The 19,405-nt window shown below is 39.0% G+C and overlaps 1 protein-coding gene and 1 pseudogene across 6 annotated transcripts in view; one reads left to right on the forward strand and one right to left on the reverse strand.

Moving 5' to 3' along the window:
• Positions 1-19,402, reverse strand: part of ZNF143 (zinc finger protein 143) — a 58,090-nt gene extending 38,688 nt beyond the window's left edge. For 3 of the 6 annotated variants that reach the window (XM_076002187.1, XM_076002188.1, XM_012784015.3), the window contains exons 1-7: positions 19,302-19,402; positions 7,286-7,404; positions 6,865-6,957; positions 5,933-6,016; positions 5,314-5,397; positions 3,488-3,684; positions 2,426-2,500 (exon numbers count right to left, since the gene is read on the reverse strand). In XM_076002187.1, the coding sequence (XP_075858302.1) occupies positions 2,426-2,500; positions 3,488-3,684; positions 5,314-5,397; positions 5,933-6,016; positions 6,865-6,957; positions 7,286-7,397 (645 nt within the window). In that variant the 5' untranslated portion in view covers positions 7,398-7,404; positions 19,302-19,402. Of the gene's footprint in view, positions 1-2,425; positions 2,501-3,487; positions 3,685-5,313; positions 5,398-5,932; positions 6,017-6,864; positions 6,958-7,285; positions 7,405-18,420; positions 18,577-18,610; positions 19,200-19,301 lie in introns of those variants that run through there. The other 3 variants (XM_012784019.2, XM_012784017.2, XM_012784016.2) reach the window with 3 other exon arrangements.
• On the forward strand, positions 12,068-12,298 carry LOC105881976 (UPF0729 protein C18orf32 homolog pseudogene; annotated as a pseudogene).
• Positions 19,403-19,405: the final 3 nt, after the last annotated feature.

Below are 19,405 nucleotides of genomic sequence, written 5' to 3' on the forward strand. Positions count from 1 at the left end.
GGCAAAGGAGAAAAAAACTAGAGTAAAAAGAAAAAAACAGTCCTATTCAACAGTCTTCTATTTCTTTGTCTACTGGTAGCAACATCCAATGGTTATATGTCTGCAGACAAAGAGTAATGGGGCTTTTTATGACATTTTGCCTTGGCAGTCCTGAATTCCTAGCTATGTTTTTGGGTTTAGAAACTACCGATTGATGTGAACAGGCTTTTAGGACAACAGTATATTATAACATTATGGAGCCCAATGGTAGATTCACCTATTTTTTGGGGTAAGATTCATCTTCTATATTAGTTTATTACAATTGGCTTGCTTTAAAATACTTTATTATTTTAAAATTTGTTAGTTGCTAATAAGAGAATTATGTTACTCCAAGCTACTGCCTATATCTCTTACATATATTTACAACATATTTTCATTTTAGTAAAGTTTTACTTACACTGATTTGATATACCATAGTATAAAAATTTCAAGTCTCATTTTATTTGTAAAATGTGAATATGAATTCAAAGACTTGAAAATTTTGCTAAGAATCATATATGTTTCAAAGCTGATGGGCTTAGTAAACTATAAACTGTGTTTATATTATTGCCACTTTGTGGGACCACTTTAGCTGGTAAACAAAAACACTGGCTATTCAGAAATATTCAAAAAATTTTGAAAATATTCAAAATTTTTGAAAATTCTAAAAAAGGAAACATTGGCTATTCAGCAATGTTCAGGAGCATCAAACTTCTGCCAGTGATTCCAGATTTTAATGATTATTTTGTCATTTACTATTATTATAAATGTAAAATCTTTCTTTTTTTTTTTGAGTCAAAGTCTCACTCTGTTGCCCAGGCTACAGTGCCGTGACGTCAGCCTCACTCACAGCAACCTCAAACTCCTGGGCTCAAGCAATCCTTAGGCCTCAGCCTCCCGAGTAGCTGGAACTACAGGCATGCGCCACCATGCCCGGCTAATTTTTTCCATAAATTTTTAGTTGGCCAATTAATTTCTTTCTGTTTTTAGTAGAGACGGGGTCTTGCTCTTTCTCAGGCTGGTTTTAAACTCCTACTTTGAGAGATCCTCCTGCCTTGGCCTCCCAGAGTGCTAGGATTACAGGCATGAGCTACTGTGCCCAGCCTAAAATCTTTCTTTTTTTTTTTTTTTGAGGCAGAGTCTCGCTTGTTGACCAGGCTAGAGTGAGTGCCGTGGCATCAGCCTAGCTCACAGCAACCTCAAACTCCTGGGCTCAAGCAATCCTTCTGCCTCAGCCTCCCGAGTAGCTGGGACTACAGGCATGCGCCACCATGCCCGGCTAATTTTCTATATAAATTAGTTGGCCAATTAATTTCTTTCTATTTATAGTAGAGACGGGGTCTTGCTCTTGCTCAGGCTGGTTTTGAACTCCTGACCTCGAGCAATCCGCCCGCCTCAGCCTCCCAGAGTGCTAGGATTACAGGAGTGAGCCACCGCGCCCGGCTTAAAATCTTTCTTGATAATAACTCCTAATAGTATCATCAGTCATTAAATGGTGATGTTAATGCTCAAGTTAAAAAGATGTGGCCCTGAAGTAATAACTATAGGAGTTAAATATGATAAAACTCTCTGAAGAATGCAAAAAAAACTTCTAGGAAGGAGCAGTCAGCAAAATGTTAGAGATAACTGCTGAGAAAATAAAGAGCTGCATTAAAGCAAGAACATAGTACAATGATTACATAAACTTTAAGAATACCCCCAATACAAACAGACCCCTCCCTAATAACACAGAAACACTAATTCAAAATAGTCTTGAATAATGCAAGTTTTGAATTGTAAGAGATATCCAAGAATGCATCTGTGACCACTTTGAACTTACTACAAAACTTTTGGAAGCACTAGTGCTCTAGGCTGATACTTAGGTAAGGGGTGGCCAATGACTGGACCGAGGGCGAACATCTGAATCATGGGAAGCCAACCCATAGGCCATCTGCAGATCAGGAAGCAGTCTGGTACAAAAAGTATAAACAAGTTTTGCCCAATAGGAACAATGATAATTACCTAGGCTGGATTTTCCCTCTAGAAGTTGGAAGCAAAAGAAACTAGAAGGTACAAAAAGTAAAGTAGCAAGGGTTAGTCCAAGTAATGATGGAGTTGAAGAAAAAGGATCCACAAACTGCCATGGTGGGGGTAGTCAGATTGCCTGTCTCCAAAACTTCCTTGAATTCCAGAATACAAGTGCCACTTGGATTTCTGTGATATTTCTATTTCTTTAGTGCCACTCTGCATCCACTAATGAACCTTAGGACTTGCAATACTTTGAGAAAGGTACTGCCTAACACATATACTGTTTTTCTGAATTGGTAAAATTTTCCTAGCGAGGTAGTGCGTTCTCTATTCTTGCTTTCATCTATAGAAGGGCCTAGAAATGCTAAGAAAGATTCTTCCATAAAGTAGCTTCACATACCTGCATTTTTTTCTCTTGCTCATTTTCTCCAATCATTCCAGTACCTGTTACACTTTCACTTCCATCAATTGATACCTACAGGAATAAAATAAACCTTAAAAACATTTTACTTTTCTTTTTTGAGACAGAGTCTTGTTGTGTCACCCCAACTAGAGTGCAGTGGTGTCATCACAGCTCATTACAACCTCAGATTCCTGGGCTCAAGTGATCCCCCTGCCTCAGCCTCCCAAGTAGCTGAGACTATAGGCACACACACACCACCATGCCTGGCTAATGTTTGTATTTTTGTAAAGATGGGATCTGGCTTGTTGCTCAGGCTGATCTTGAACTCTGACCTCAAGCAATCATCTTGCCTTGGCCTCCCAAACTGCTAGAACTACAGGCATGAGCCACCATGCCTGGCCTTTTTCACTTTTTCTAATCACTAATTTCTACTTCTTAATTCATAAGCAGTTGTCTCTATACTTTATTATTTCTTTAATGGCACTCATCCTTGTATATCTCTTTTTGTGAATTACCTGCCATCCATTTCTTTCTTTGTTTTTTTTTTTTTGAGACAGGGTTTTGCTCTGTTACCTTGGGAAGTAGAGTACAGTGGCATCATCATAGTTTACTGCAACCTCAGACTCCTGGGTTCAAGCGAGATCCTCCTACCTCAGCCTCCCAAGTAGCTGGGACTGTAAGTATGCACCACCGTGCCCAGCTAATTTTTTCTATTTTTGGTAGACACTGAGTCTTGCTCTTGCTCAGGCTAGTCTTGAACTCCTGACCTCAAGTGATCCTCCCGCCTTGGCCTCCCAGAGTGCTAGTATTACAGGCTTGCGCTACTGCACCCAGCCAATTTCTTTTCTATAAACCCTTGCCCTATTCTCTTATTTTTCTTCCAATACTTCTTTCTAAACTTCACTTTAAGATCAGTGTTGATCTCTTTGAAGCTGACTGATTTTGACTTTGAATTGGTAGTTCCTTGATGAAGCATTCTTTTTTGTTTTCTTTTCTTTTCATGAAAAATAAAGAACCAGTATCTGGGATGTTCTTGACATTGTAAAATAAATGCTGTACCTTTGCAGCATACTGTTCCAAAGCACTGATGGTGTCGGGGTCAATTGCGGCATCCCCAGTGTGCAGACCTGCCACTGTGCCATCAGCTTGAATTGCCAAGATGGTGTCAGACTGTGGGACTTGCACTGCATGATGGATATAAGCAGTGGTGCCATCTTCCAGCTGAACCGCCTGTAATGCACTCTGGTCATAACTATCTGAGGGAGTGGAAAAGAATGCCATTAAATTAAAGGTAAAGTCTAATAAACATTTATATGCTGAGAGGAAGAAGGAAATGAACTTCTACTGAGTAGTTATTATGAACACTGGACCATGTGTTTTTTTTTTTTTTTTTTTGAGACAGAGTCTCGCTTTGTTGCCCAGGCTAGAGTGAGTGCCATGGCGTCAGCCTAGCTCACAGCAACCTCAAACTCCTGGGCTCGAGTGATCCTCCTGCCTCAGCCTCCCGGGTAGCTGGGACTACAGGCATGCGCCACCATGCCCGGCTAATTTTTTATATATATCAGTTGGCCAATTAATTTCTTTCTATTTATAGTAGAGACGGGGTCTCGCTCTTGCTCAGGCTGGTTTTGAACTCCCGACCTTGAGCAATCCGCCCGCCTCGGCCTCCCAAGAGCTAGGATTACAGGCGTGAGCCACCGCGCCCGGCCTATGGACCATGTGTTTTATATGTGTTATTTAATTTAATCCTCACAATAATTCTGCAAGGCAGGTATAATTCACCACTCCCACTGCATCAATGGGAACTTAAGGTTTGGGAAAGTAAAGTCACTTTCCTTAGAAACCAGGAAATCAAAAAATACTAACAACAGTCAAAATTAGTATGTAGAGAAATCAGGATGTGAGCTCATGTTAGTATGACTCCAAAGTCCATGTTGTTTTTATTATTATATAATACTATATATATCAAGATATATATATAGCACTGTAAAATAACAAATCTAGCCAATGACAATGAACCTGTGATTAACTCTCATCGCTAAAGAAAAAAGTTGAGTTTACCTTTTCTCAACTTTAATTAAACAAATTTATTTACAAATTTAAGTACTCTAAATTTTAAAAAGATTTTCTCCTTTGGTTTCACAACTAAACAGTCTTTTGAAAACATGTTATGTCACTCTATAATAAAATATTTTATAAAGTACTAACATTTATTGAGCATTTATGATGTAATAAGCACTGTTTTAAGTGATTTTCATATGTTTGCCCATTCTGTCGTCACAACAATCCTACGATGTGGATACTTATCCTCATTCTATGGATGACAAAACTAAAGCACAGGGAAGTTAAGCAATCGCATAATATCACACAGCTAAAAAAAACAGCAGCTTTGAGCCTAGATTTGAATCCAGACAGTCTGGCTGCAAAGCTGTGCTCATCACTCTTACACATTCTATCTCAAGCCCTGGTTCTCCCTATACAAAGTTAATAAACATTAACATTTTGCCATATTTGTATCAGGTATTTTTTAAATTTTTATTTAATTCTAATTAAAGACAAACACAATAGGCAAAGGACCTTGTTTAAAAAATTACATTTAAGAGGAAGAAATAAAATCAACAATTTAACTTTCAAATATTTTAGAAGTAACCTCTATTTGAAGTCTTCTAGGGGTAAAGGGTATGCTGTTTCAACCTATTGCTGGACAGCTCAAATTATTAGAAAGTTTTTCCTTAAACTGTACCCAAGTCTGCTGCCTTGTACTTCAACAAACAAACACAATTCTTCTTTCCCATGACGACATTTCAGCAGCTAAACACAGGTCTTTTTTCCCCTCATACCCCTACTTCTCTCTTATTTTATTTGTATTTTCAAAGCTATTTTACCTTTGGAGGTATGATGAATAAACGCTGTGGTTCCATCTTCTAACTGCACTGCTTGACCATCTTCTAGACGTAAACTGTCCCCTGCTCAAGAACAATGCTTACATTTAGATCCCATGTTGTCCAATGTGTTCTGTTTAACTCACTTAGGAACAATAGGGTCAATAAAACATTAACACAATGTAACAACCTACACTTGCTTTAAGAGTTTTTTGAACATTTAAGTAATTTCAGTAAAACTTCTCTGAGTGTTAAAAGGTAAAAAGATATTAGAATATTTGTTTTAGGAATATATATTAGGAAATGAAGAGAGCTGAAAGAAAGAGAAAAGAGAAGAAAATGAGAGACATATAGGATTCAGCTCAAATAACAGAAATATTCACTTAGGACTGTTGCCCATTTATCTCCAAAGTACAGTCCAGGATTCTTTCCCATTATCTTTGACAGAAAGTCTTGGTTAAGTTAAAATAATCTTTAGATCTTCTCTGTGGCATTGACTGATCTCCGTTTTCAGAAGAAAAGGGATCAGGACCAAGTTTAAGTAGTTAGAGTGAGCTGGGGGCAGCAAATACTAAAGTCTGAGAATCTGGAGTGCTTCCTTTGCTGTATCTTAAATACTTACTACTTTTAGGTATGGGTACATGTTGAACATAGGCAGCAGAACCATCTTCCAACTGAATGACCTGGCCATCTATTAGTTTTCCATCTGGAACAAGAGATTCAAGCCAATAAATTAGCACAAACAAAAGTTTTAAACTTTATACAATTTCAAAATGATATCAACTATAAAAACATACACTACTTAAGCTCATGTTCATCTTGATTCTTCCCTCAATGTTCTGAGGCAATTCAATAACACATCCAGTGATCCTACAGAAAGCAGAAAATCCTCCCTCAGCCATCCTTCCTCCCCTCCAATTTTCAATTAGACGAGTTCAGGAGGAAGAGTGGCTCATCACAGCAGGCTACATGAGTTGAACCTCTATATACCTTGCAGAGTTATTTAGAATCAGTGACCCTGACCATGGGGAAGCTGAAGCTGGGAAGATAGGTAAGTCAGTGCATGTGAGGCCAGTTGTCATTTTCACTCCTGGGGGCTACAAGACCCTTGTTTATATATACATGTGTTCAGTACTAATTTTTATGTGTTCCATAAAAACAAGGAGTTTGAGAACCAGGCTATTTCCTGGAGCAAAATAAACACCAATTCAGAGACAATGTTTTTAATATATAAGCAAAACCAAATGTCTTTACTCTTATGCATATTTGGTAAAAACATTAAATAATAATGAAGTAAAAAAAGCAAGAAAGGTCTTGTTAGAAATAGGTCAGAGACACTCCCTGCTCCCCTACTAATTTTGATATTCTAAATATCTCAAAAGGTAACCCCAAATTATCAAAAGAAATTTAAGTTAAATTGAAATAATTTTAAATTATCATATGCAACACAGCATCTTTAGGAGAGATTGGGGAGGAAAGATAGCTAATGGGTGCTCCAACTCTGAGGTTATGAATTGCTGGTATTAACTAATCAGCCATATGTGAGGCACATACCTTTAGAATTGTGTTGTATATAAGCGGTAGAACCATCTGCAAGTGTTACTGCTTGCAAGCTTACGCCTTCCATATTTTCTAAATTGTCACCATCTATTATAAAAGAATAATTATTTTCTTTAGATAACTACTGTACATGCACACTGATTAAATTATTATTATTTTTTAAAGGAAATGAAGATTAGGCAAAAGGCAGGTTGCTTAACTTAGACTCAAATCAGATTTCTTTCAGAATTTACAAAAAAATTTTCCCTGCCTTACTGTACCCAGCATCCATACCAAGGTAAAAAGGCTTAGGTTTGTGTTGCCCTCTGCTAAATTAGGAACTGGGAAGTAAACATAGTGTTGTAAATTTTAATTTTCCCTTAAAATAAATGATATTTCCAAACCTCCATAGTCCCCTTCAAACATTACTGCTCACCTGCCACAGTTACTGCCTCTGTCAGACATAGGGTAACATGTTGAGCCTCCATTCCTCCTCCAGGAAACTCTGTCATTCCCTGAGAATCTCGATTTATTTGGGCTAACAACATCTTCTACCTTGAAGAAAATATAGGCACTTGAGAACAAAGAATAATGCATATGGAAAAAAGCTACAAAGAATATTTATGAACTACAAAAAATTGCTAATGATGTAAATAGTGTTGGAACTAAGATGAAATTTCACTTAATATTCAAGGTAAGAGTATTAGCCCAAAGTCCAAGGCAAATCCTCATAATTCAACAGTAAATTACTGAGCACATTGACAAGTCTTGCCCATCAGTTTCATATCATGTCTAAAATTCCCATAATTAGAGTCCGTTGGGTTGAACATCATTGAAGATTCCCACTCATCCAATCCATCAGCAAATGCTATTGACTCGATCTTCAGAAATCTATCTTGAATACAGCTACATCTCACACTAACCAATCTTTCTTCTGTGTTACTTCAATAGCATTCTAACTTGTCTCCCTGCTTTTGTGTTAGCCTCTCTACACTCTTCTCTCAATACAGTGGTCAGTGCCCTTTGAAGGGAAAAGTTATAGCTCAAGTCCCTCTCCTGCTCAAAATCCTCTTATAATTTCTCATCAAAGTAAAATCCCAAAGTCCTTACACTGGCCTATCAGGCCAATGATCTTGCCCATTTCCTCTCATTCATTTCACTTCAGCCACACTGGCATCCTTGCTTCTCCTCAAATACATGAGTGTTTGGCTGCCTCAGGACATTTACACTTGATATTCCTTCTGCCTGAAACATTTCCCCCAATATCTTCATTGTTCATTCCTTCACCTCTTTAAGTCTTTGCGCAAATGACCTCAACGAGAGCTCCCCTGTCCACCCCGTTTCAAACTGCACCTCCCAACTGCCCAATCATTGTGTACCCTAGCCTTCTTTCCTCCTCTATGTTTCTGCATAGTGCTTCTTACTTAACATATTACATGTGTTTACTTATTCTGTTTATTACCTAGTTCCTCTTCCCCTAGAATGAACAAAGACTTTTATCTGTTTATTCATTGCTGACTCAAGTGCCTAAAAGTGTTTGGCACATAGTAGGCACACAATATGTATTAGATAAATGGATGAATGGATAACCCTTTTACAAAACACCATCACAACTCCCTTCTTCCTTTCTACCTCCAGACCTCATTATCTCTGTGGGCCTTGAGTTATCTCAAACAGTTGGGATAATTTAGCTGCCCTGAGCCAGGGAATTGGACCAGAAGATCTCTTGAGGGCTTTTCCAGTTCTCAAGATCTGATTTTAGTGTCAATATTTGAAAGATTCTGACTTCATTTCCTCTTAAAGAAAAAAGAAAAAAAAAAAATATTTGAAAGAGCAACATGTAGATAGTAATAATTTGTAATTCTATTTATGTTTAGAGTTGCTTGAAGAATTTTGTTTTAGAAACACTATAAATTGTATGCACATGTACACTCTTTGGACCAAAGGTGGGGACTACGGATCAGATTCACACAAAAGTATCAGTGTTATGATAAAAGCCAGTCAGGTATAAAAGGATCCATAATCTATAACTGCTCATAGAACAAGCTGAAACTTCAACACTTCCTTGACCTCCAAGGGCTAGTAGAGAAACCTCAAAGTAATACTAGTACACTTCTGTTAAGACTCCTGATGAATATAAGGTTGGGATAGGCTAATTTTTAGTCACAAAGAGACAAATACTACATGATTCCACTTATATGATGTATCTAAAGAAGCCAGACTGTTAGAAACAGAAAGGAAAGTGGTATTGGAGGGAGGGAGCATAGGGGAGAGCTACTCAATGGGTATGGTTTCAGTCATGCAAGATGAAAAACTTTAAGAGAACTGCTGCAGAACAATGTGTATATAGTTAACATTACTATACTGTATACTTAAAAATGGTTTAGATGGTAAATCTTATATATTTTTTCATCACAATTAAGAAAAATCTAAACACATAACCAAATGTTAGGATCTAGGCCGTGCACAGTAGCCTGTAATCCTAACACTCTGGGAGGCCGAGGTGGGAGGATCGCTCAAGGTCAGGAGTAGAAAGCAGCCTGAGCAAGAGTGAGATCCGTCTATACTAAAAATAAAAAGAAATTAATTGGCAAACTAAAAATATATAGAAAAAATTAGCTGGGCATGGCAGTGCGTGCCTGTAGTCCCAGCTACTCAGGAGGCTGAGGCAGAAAGACTGCTTGAGCCCAAGAGTTTGAGGTTGCTGTGAGGATAGGCTGACACCACAGTACTGTAGCCTGGGCAACAGAGTGAGACTCTGTCTTAAAAAAATAAAATAAAATAAATAAATAAAAACAAAAAATGTTAGGATCTGTTAAAGTTGAATTGGTAAGTGTTTATTCAAGTATTTATATTCCTGTGTGATAGATTTCATAATTTAAAGAGTGAAAAATACCCAAAATTACTGGTAAGAAGAAAAAGAACATCTGAAAACTGATGGTTAAAATTAGTAACTATCAGATTTTATCTCTTCATCTCTTAAAAAAAATGTGAAGTGTTTCTTTATTGGTTTGAAGAAACTACTTCTGGTATACTCCAACTTCTAAGTGGCTTCATAAATTCAGATTTTTAAATGTAAAGCCATCAGGCTCGGCGGCTCATGCCCGTAATCCTAGCACTTTGGGAGGCCAAGGCAGGAGGATTACTTGAGGACAGGAGTTAAAGACTAGTCTGAGCAATATAATGAGACCATCATCTCTAAACGTGAAGGCATTAGACATTTTTTTTTTTTTTTTTTTTGAGACAGTCTCGCTTTGTTGCCCAGGTTAGAGTGAGTGCCGTGGCATCAGCCTAACTCACAGCAACCTCAAACTCCTGGACTTAAGCAATCCTACTGCCTCAGCCTCCCAAGTAGCTGGGACTACAGGCATGCACCACCATGCCTGGCTAATTTTTTCTATATATATTAGTTGGCCCATTAATTTCTTTCTATTTATAGTAAAGACGGGTCTCGCTCTTGCTCAGGGTGGTTTCAAACTCCTGACCTGGAGCAATCTGCCCGCCTCGGCCTCCCAGAGTGCTAGGATTACAGGCGTGAGCCACTGTGCTCAGCCATAGACATTTAAAGTTTGATCTACCTTGTTAGCAACAATTATTACAAAAAAGTGGCTGGGCGCAGTGGCTGTAATCCTAGCACTCTGGGAGGCTGAGGCAGGAGGCTCACTTGAGCTCAGAGTTCTAGACCAGCCTGAGCAAGAGTGAGATCCTGTCTCTAATGAAAGTAGAAACAATTAGCCAGGTGTAGTGGTGGGTACGTTATAGTCCCAGCTACTTGGGAGGCTGAGGCAGAAGGATCACTTGAGCCAGGAGTTTGAGGTTGCAGTGAGCTACGATGACACCACTGCACTCTAGCCTGGGCAACAGAGCAAGACTCTCTCAAAAAAAAAAAAAAAAATTATTACAAAAATGTATTATGACAACATAAATCTAATGGTCCAGATATAAAAGCAAGAAATCCAATTGCAAATAATCTTTTTTTGTGATAATGATTTTTTAAATCTAGATTAACAAATTTTACATGTCTTTTTTGCATGAAGGCACATAAACCAGGCCTTCAGAAATTGTCGGGCTCAGGTCCTAACCTCAGGCAGGTTTCATCTAAACATTTAACAGAAAAGATAGGTCTTTTTATTACTGGCTCTCAATTCTAAATTTTCCTTATAAATTTGCTTTGTATTAGAAAAAGTTCTCCATTTTAACCTGGTCATTCATACTACTTTGATTAGCGTTGGCAGAAAGCTATCTTTCAAAACTCTTTGAGTTTTGTAAAGCTTTGTGTTTGGCAAAAAAAGGAAAAAAAAAAAAGCACAGCCAGGGACTAAACATCTTCCATTGATTAAATGAAATTCACTTAAGTACAGAGTAGTTCGAATGTGCTGGCAAATGAGGCAGAGTTTTCACAGACTCCAAAGGATGCTAAAAGGTAAAGTGTGGGGCAAGAATTCATAATACCAATTTTAATGAGGACAGTAGAATTTTCTCTCGGATGGGTGAAATGTTGAAGCTTGAACGCTTTGTCCAGTTGCAGGACAATTCAGAAACTTAATATCTGAAAATGACTGGCAGGTAGGTCGAGCCTGACACCTTTGAAATGGCAGTTGAGATATGGCCTACTGTGGCTAAAGTTAAAAATAGCAGAGACAAGCATTTAGAAATGAACATCTAGGTTTAGTCACTGGGAATGTCCATTTTGGTGACGGTTTGATCTTAACTAAACCAATGATATGAAAAAGAACTAAAAAAAAAAAATCTTGCCAGGCGAGGTGACTCACGCCTATAATCCTAGCACTCTGGGAGGCTGAGGCTGGTGGATCGCTAAAGGTCAGGAGTTCGAAACCAGACTGAGTAAGAGTGAGACCCCCGTCTCTACTAAAAAAATATAAAGAAATTAATTGGCCAACTAAAAATATATATAGAAAAAAATTAGCCGGGCATGGTGGTGCGAGCCTATAGTCCCAGCTACCTGTGGTTGAGGTAGGAGGATTGCTTCAGCCTAGGAGTTTGAGGTTGCTGTGAGCTAGGGTGATGATGCCACGGCACTCTAGCCCAGGCAACAGAGTGAGACTCTATCTCAAAAAAAAAAACCAAAAAAAAAAACCTCTTAAACCTCAATAAAGTAGCATTAACAATATGACCCTTGCAGTGCCAAAAATAAAACAAAAAACAAAAAACCTGGTCATTTGTGCTTTGTGCGGTTTAGGAGCTCAAGCCTGGGACAATGGTGTGCATTCCTTGTATTGCCATTCCAGTTCTGCTCTGGGTCTACAAAAAATTCCTGAAGCTGTACATATACCCTCTGATTACCCCTTCTGTTAGTCGTATAAGGCCTGGAAAAGCTGTACAAGAATCCAATGATAAAAATAAAGGCAAAGTAGAATGTAAGGGTAGAGACATAAATGGAATACCAACAAGAGGACCAAAAGAAATCTCTGATAAAAAGAAAGACTAAAGCAATTTCCCCAAAAAATCTTGTTTTAAAAATGGACCTGAGCTGGGCGAGGTGGCTCACGCCTTTAATCCTAGCTCTCTGGGAGGCCGAGGCGGGTGGATTGCTCAAGGTCAGGAGTTTGAAACCAGCCTGAGCAAGAGCGAGACCCTGTCTCTACTATAAATAGAAAGAAATTAATTGGCCAACTAATATATATAGAAAAAATTAGCCGGGCATGGTGGTGCATGCCTGTAGTCCCAGCTACTTGGGAGGCTGAGGCAGTAGGATTGCTTGAGCCCAGGAGTTTGAGGTTGCCATGAGCTAGGCTGACGCCACGGCACTCACTCTAGCCTAGGCAACAAAGCGAGACTCTGTCTCAAAAAAAAAAAAAAAAAATGGACCTGAAAATATGAAGCACCTTCTTTGTCATTATCTCTGACCTTTTTCACTGAGACCAGAATTCAGGATAGTTAGGTTAGGTATTTACCTGATACTAATCAGCAAATATATAATATCTGTATTTAAAATGTATTTAGTTATATTTAATGACCTCATTCCTGAGTTCCTTTTCCACTAATGTAGCTTTCATTCCTATTATTGCTGTTTTAACAATATGAATAAATAGGAGGTTTGTGCCAAAAAAAACAAAAACAAAAAACAAAAAAACACCAAACAATATAGCCTAATAACGGCACCCCTTATAGAGAAGTTTGGTAAGTACATTCTGGTTTGCTTTCAGTGAGCCACAGAATTTGAGGAATAGAAGCAGCAGAATAGGCCGGGCGTGGTGGCTCACGCCTGTAATCCTAGCACTCTGGGAGGCCGAGGCAGGCGGACTGCTCGAGGTCAGGAGTTCAAAGCCAGCCTGAGCAAGAATGAGACTCCATCTCTACTATAAATAGAAAGAAATTAGTTGGCTAACTAATATATATAGAAAAAATTAGCCGGGCTTGGTGGTGCATGCCTGTAGTCCCAGCTACTTGGGAGGCTGAGGCAGTAGGATTCCTTGAGCCCAGGAGTTTGAGGTTGCTGTAAGCTAAGCTGATGCCATGGCACTCACTCTAGCCTGGGTAACAGAGACTCTGTCTCAAAAAAAATAAAATAGGCCGGGCGCGGTGGCTCACGCTTGTAATCCTAGCACTCTGGGAAGCCGAGGCAGACGGATTGCTCAAGGTCAGGAGTTCAAAACCAGCCTGAGCGAGACCCCGTCTCTACTATAAAAATAGGAAGAAATTAATTGGCCAACTAATATATATATATATATAAAAAATTAGCCGGGCATGGTGGCGCATGCCTGTAGTCCCAGCTACTCGGGAGGCTGAGGCAGGAGGATCGCTTAAGCCCAGGAGTTTGAGGTTGCTGTGAGCTAGGCTGATGCCACGGCACTCACTCTAGCCTGGGCAACAAAGCGAGACTCTGTCTCAAAAAAATAAATAAATAAATAAAATAAAATAAAATAAAAAAGCAGCAGCAGAGTAAAGAGAGAGCTTCTGACATATTCGAAATACCATTTTTGATGTTGTTCTATTAAAAAGCATGTCATTTCAAAATTGTGATGTTAGATTATACTTTATGTCCCCCAAGATAAACACTGTATATGCTAATATTTTATTCCGCAAATTGCTCATCTTGTCACAGGTACAGAAAGCAAAGCATTGTTAGACAATTATGAAAATTACAGAGGGAATTCCTGATACAAAACTCTTAACATCTCTAATCTTGTCCTAAAAGTACATTGAAGAGGGCACTAAAGATGGATAGTTAAAACATATACCTCTAGTTCCTTCCCATTTTTAATAACTTTAAAAACACAAAAATAAAATCAAAAAAGCAAAATCTCACCTCTGACTCAGTCTCCTTCCTTCTTATCACAGCTAGATTTCTTTAAAAGTTGTTGCTAAGAATACTTCCTGATTTCCCACTACCATCTGGTTTCTGCCTCAACTCAATTCGAACTGCTCTGATGGGTCATTAATCTCCACTTTAACATAAAATTCAACATCTATTCCTAGGTATTTACCTAAGAGAAATAAAAACATACATCCACAAAAATATTTGTATAAGAATGTTCATAGCAGTTTTATTCATAATGGTTCTGGACCAGAAACAATCCAAACAAACATCAATAAAAGAATGGATAAGCAAGTTGTGATAAATCCACAGAATGGAATAGTATCTAGCAATAAAGGGGAACAGACTATCATACATGCAGTGACACTGTTGAATTTAAAAAATACTACGCTGAGGGAAATAGGCAGACACAAAATAATGCACACTGTATTATTCTATTAATATAACTTCTAAAAACAGGGAAAATTAATCTACAATGAATAGACAGAATGTGGTTGCAAGGTCAGGGGACTGAATGGAAAGAACAATAGAATTTTCTGTGGTGATGGAAATGCTCTATATCTGCCACTGAAATAAAAAGTTGTCCACACTGCCAAAACCCATCAAACTGAACACCAAAGATTTATGCATTTTTATTATGGTGATTATACTCAACTGTTTAAAAAGTGAAAAAAATGACATGTTCACAATAAACAGTAAAAAAGAGTTATTTCTGATGGATGTTTTGCAGTCTTTTTTTTTTTTTTTTTTTTTTTTTTTTGAGACAGAGTCTCGCTTTGTTGCCCAGGCTACAGTGAGTGCCGTGGCGTCAGCCTAGCTCACAGCAACCTCAAACTCCTGGGCTCCAGTGATCCTTCTGCCTCAGCCTCCCGGGTAGCTGGGACTACAGGCATGCGCCACCATGCCCGGCTAATTTTTTTTTTTTTATATATATATATCAGTTGGCCAATTAATTTCTTTCTATTTATAGTAGAGACGGGGTCTCGCTCTTGCTCAGGCTGGTTTTGAACTCCTGACCTTGAGCAATCCGCCCGCCTCGGCCTCCCAAGAGCTAGGATTACAGGCGTGAGCCACAGCGCCCGGCCTTTGCAGTCTTATCATAATTGATTTATTACCACTGGCCTTTATCTCTTCCTTGGATCACTCTCTTGCCTCGGCTTCCCTTATGCCCACTCTCCTGATTTTCTCCTAGCTAGTCCTTCTCAGTTTTCTCCTACGGATTCCTAAATATGTAGGCTCCTCAAGGTTCTGTCCTAGTCCCTACCCCCTCATTCTATGTACTTTACTCTTAAGCAATTTCATCCATTTCCATGGCTTCAAAGATCTCCTGGATTTATATGCTCTCTAAAATCTGTCTTGTCCTTTCTCTTAAGGGCTCCTGGCCTATGTATGTAACTGGTTAGTGGCCTCCGTCACCAACATGTTCACAGTCACCTTCCTTTCAACACATATTTTTCCTACACAATTCTTCTTCTATATCTTCTACCTCAGTGATAAATGCAATCACCAACCTAGTAGCCCAAATCTCCCTATTCTCCAATCAGTCATTAAGAATGATTAACTCTACTTCCTAAATATCTGTCAAATATATTCACTTCTCTTATCAGATTGTCTTATTAATTCAGCTACCATCATCCACTTGATTAAAACAGCGTCCTAAAATCCAGTCCCACCCTTCTCCAATCTAATCTTCACAGTACACAGTACAAGTACTTTAAAATTGTATCATAGCACATTTCTGTTTCTAAACCTTTATTACTTTCCCATTTTCCCATATAGTACGAAAGTCACCACCTGGACTCTAAATTTCTCCAGTAGGATAAAAAAACATCCTGGTTTGCTCAAAACTGAGGAGGTTTCCAGGACGTAGTACTTATAGTTTTTGGTTTTATTTTGCTTTATTTTTTTAGAATGGGGCGGCGAGGGGAGGCTTTCAGTTTTTAAACTGGGATAATCTTGGGCAAATCAGGACAAGCCAATCACTCTATTTTTTTTTTTTTTTTGAGACAGGATCTAGCTCTACTCACAGAGGCTAGAGTGCAGTGGCATCAGCATAGATCACTGCAACATCAGATTCCAGGGCTCAAGGGATCTTCCTGCCTCAGCCTCCCGAGTAGCTGGGACTACAGGCACATACTACCATACCTGGCTAATTTTTTTTCTATTTTTTTGTAGAGACGGGGTCTCATTCTTGCCAAGCTGATCTTAAATTACTGGCCTTAAGGAATCTTCCCACCTTGGCCTGTCAAAATGCCAAGATGACAGTCATAAGCCACTGAGCCTGGCCCACTCTATTTTTCACTCTTGTTCTAGCTACAATCTCCTCACATTCTACACTTTAGCACTGGTTAAAATTCCAATAATTAATGATACAAATATCATTTAATAATTAACAAAAATACTAACATATTAAATAAAAAGTATAATCATAATAACTAACCTTTCCATAATATATAAATGCAGGCATTACTACTAATTCACTTAATCCTTTTAGCAATCCTATGAATTAAGTACTATTTTATCCCAATCTTGCAGACGAAAACAATGACGCTCAGGAAGGTTAAATGATGCCCCTAACATCACAACATAGGTAAGCAGTGAAATCTACCTTCTAACCATTTGGCTCAACAATTCTTAAATGAGATAGTAGGTAATTTGTCACTCTCAGAATAGCCTATGGTATCTCTTGCATCTGGGCCTCTGAACTTTGCCATTCACATCATTTCCTCTTCCTCCTCTTTACTTGGCTAAATTCTTCTGGTCTCATGATTCCACCAGCAAGTTTTATCTGAATTCTCCAAACTAGGTCAGAATGCCTTACATGACACTCTGTCTATACCTTTACCAAAACAGTGATCATAGTATATTTTAATTTGGGGTATAATCACCATACAATAAAATGCATGAATCTGTTCTTCTCTAGAGTGTTAGCAGTGTACTTGCAGTAACTAGCTACTATAATAATCTAAGGAGTGCCCTATAGATTAGAAAGTGTAAACTATACCTATGAAGGAATGCTTATAAGAGGTAGTGTAACATTATACTTCTGTAAAGAACATGATGAACTCTTACTTCACAGCAACATCCCAATGTGCAGCAAAGGACTATGAATGTTTTGCAAATCATGTATCTGATAAGGGACTTCTATCTAGAGTATAAAAAGAACAGTTATAACTCAGCAATAAAAAGACAAATAATCCAAGCTTAAAATGGGAAAAGGATCCAAACAGATATTTCTTCAAAGATATGCAAATGACCAATAAGCATGTGAAAAAATGCCCAACATCATCAGCCACCATGGATATACAAATCAAAACCTACAAGAGATACCCTTCATCCACACTAGAATGGCTATAATCAAAAAGACTAATATTAATAAGTACTGGCAAGGATGTGGAGAAATTAGAATCTTTATACATTGCTGGTAGGAATGTAAAATGATGCAGGCACTTTGGTTTGACAGTTATTCAAAAGGTTGAACAGAAAGTTACTATACCACCCAGAAATCCCACTCCTAGGTGGGATCCCACTCTCAAGAGAAATGAAAACCTACATCCACACAAAAACTTGTACATGAATGTTCATAACAGCATTATGCATAATAGCCAAAAGGTATAAACAATTCAAATGTCCATCAACAGATGAATAAGTAAGATATGGTATGTTCACACAACAAAATATTATTTGGCAATAAAAAGAAATAAAGTACTGATCTATAACATGAATGAACCTGGCAAAAGCCACATACTGCATGATTCCATTTATGTGAATTATCCAGAATAGGCAAATCTGAAAATTGAAGATGGGGGCAGGAGAGTTGAGAGGAACATTAGTAACTGCTAATGGGTATAGCTTCTTTTCTGGGTGATGAACATATTATAAAATTGATTGTGGCAAATCAACTCCTAATACACTAAAACTCCCACCTAATTATATTTTAAATGAGCAAATTTTAAAGTATATTATTTACATAATTAAAGCTGTTATTTTTTTTTAAAAGGGGCACAGTGAAAAATATAGGCACTCAAATATCTGTAGACAGCCAACTGATCGCAGAATTTTCAAATAGTCAAAATATGCCAGGATAAAATTAGATATGTATCTTACTGGTGATTTTGGGTGATCTCATCACATATTTTCTTATTAAACACTTAACAATGAACTTAAACTACGTATTCAGCAGAAAAAGTATTAAATATTGCACTGTTTTTTGGTCAACTACAGAAAAACAAACATCTTTTAATCAGATTCAGGACAAAGCCCGCAACAACCTAAAATCTAAAATTTCTCACCATATCCCCACTTGATTATACCAGCTGATTTAGACACTTCCAAAGCAAAGGCTGAAGTTGATTTTAAACAAAGAATGGTTGGCAATGGTATTCTTCTTTCCTACTCTTTTTAACTTCGTTATAATGTGGGGGGGGGGAAGAATCAATGTTAAAAAGCAAAAGGGGAGGGAATAAAAATCGGTTCACTCACACAATAAAATGTTACAAAGCGACTGTAAGGATCTGTTCTCTCTTTGGCCAGGAAAAAAGGGGAATAAAACGGGAATGATAAAATTGCCAATTTCTAATATTTCATGTTGGGCCTCAAGGACCTAAAAATAAAAGGTATGTCGTGGAAACAAGAAATTTATCCACGACCCTGGAGAGAAATTCTTGGCGCGATCTACAAGGAGGGTCCCGAGAGGACCCCTGGCCAGCCCTGCCGCCGATGCCCCAGTTGGGGCCTGGTGCGGACTGTGAGCCCGGCGTCCCAGCCCGAGGAGCTTCGCCTCAGCGGCGCCTGGGGACGCGCTCCGCGCGGAGGTCAAGCCGAGAAACGCCGCCAGGCTCCCGAGGGCTCCACCCTCCCCTCTTTCGCTCCCTCCCCTCGGCGGTCCCCTGAGGTGAACAGGCGGGGCGCAGCGCTGAGAGGCTGTGGGGGGGTTAAGTCCCCAGCAAGAAATGCTCCGCCGCCCTAGAGTGGCGGCCTCGGGTTATTAATAAACTCCGCTTCTGCCCAGGCGCCGCTACCGAGGCCGGCCCATAGGATCGGCAGGGCCTGCGGCGGAGGCTGAGGAGCGGGAGCCGGAGCCCGGGCCCAAGCGGGCCCGCGCCGCCGCGCTGAGGGCGGCGGCCGGGCGGAGAATAATGCACACTGGGTAAAAACACATTTATATACGAACCTCCGAGAAAATTTTCCAACAATTCCTTCGTCCGACCACCATGCACCAGGACAGGAAACAGCCGTCCGGCCCCCAGGCCCCGCAACCCGCATAGCGTGTCTGAT

This window comes from Microcebus murinus, chromosome 4, assembly GCF_040939455.1.
Source record: "Microcebus murinus isolate Inina chromosome 4, M.murinus_Inina_mat1.0, whole genome shotgun sequence".
In the NCBI taxonomy this organism is placed as follows: domain Eukaryota; kingdom Metazoa; phylum Chordata; class Mammalia; order Primates; family Cheirogaleidae; genus Microcebus; species Microcebus murinus.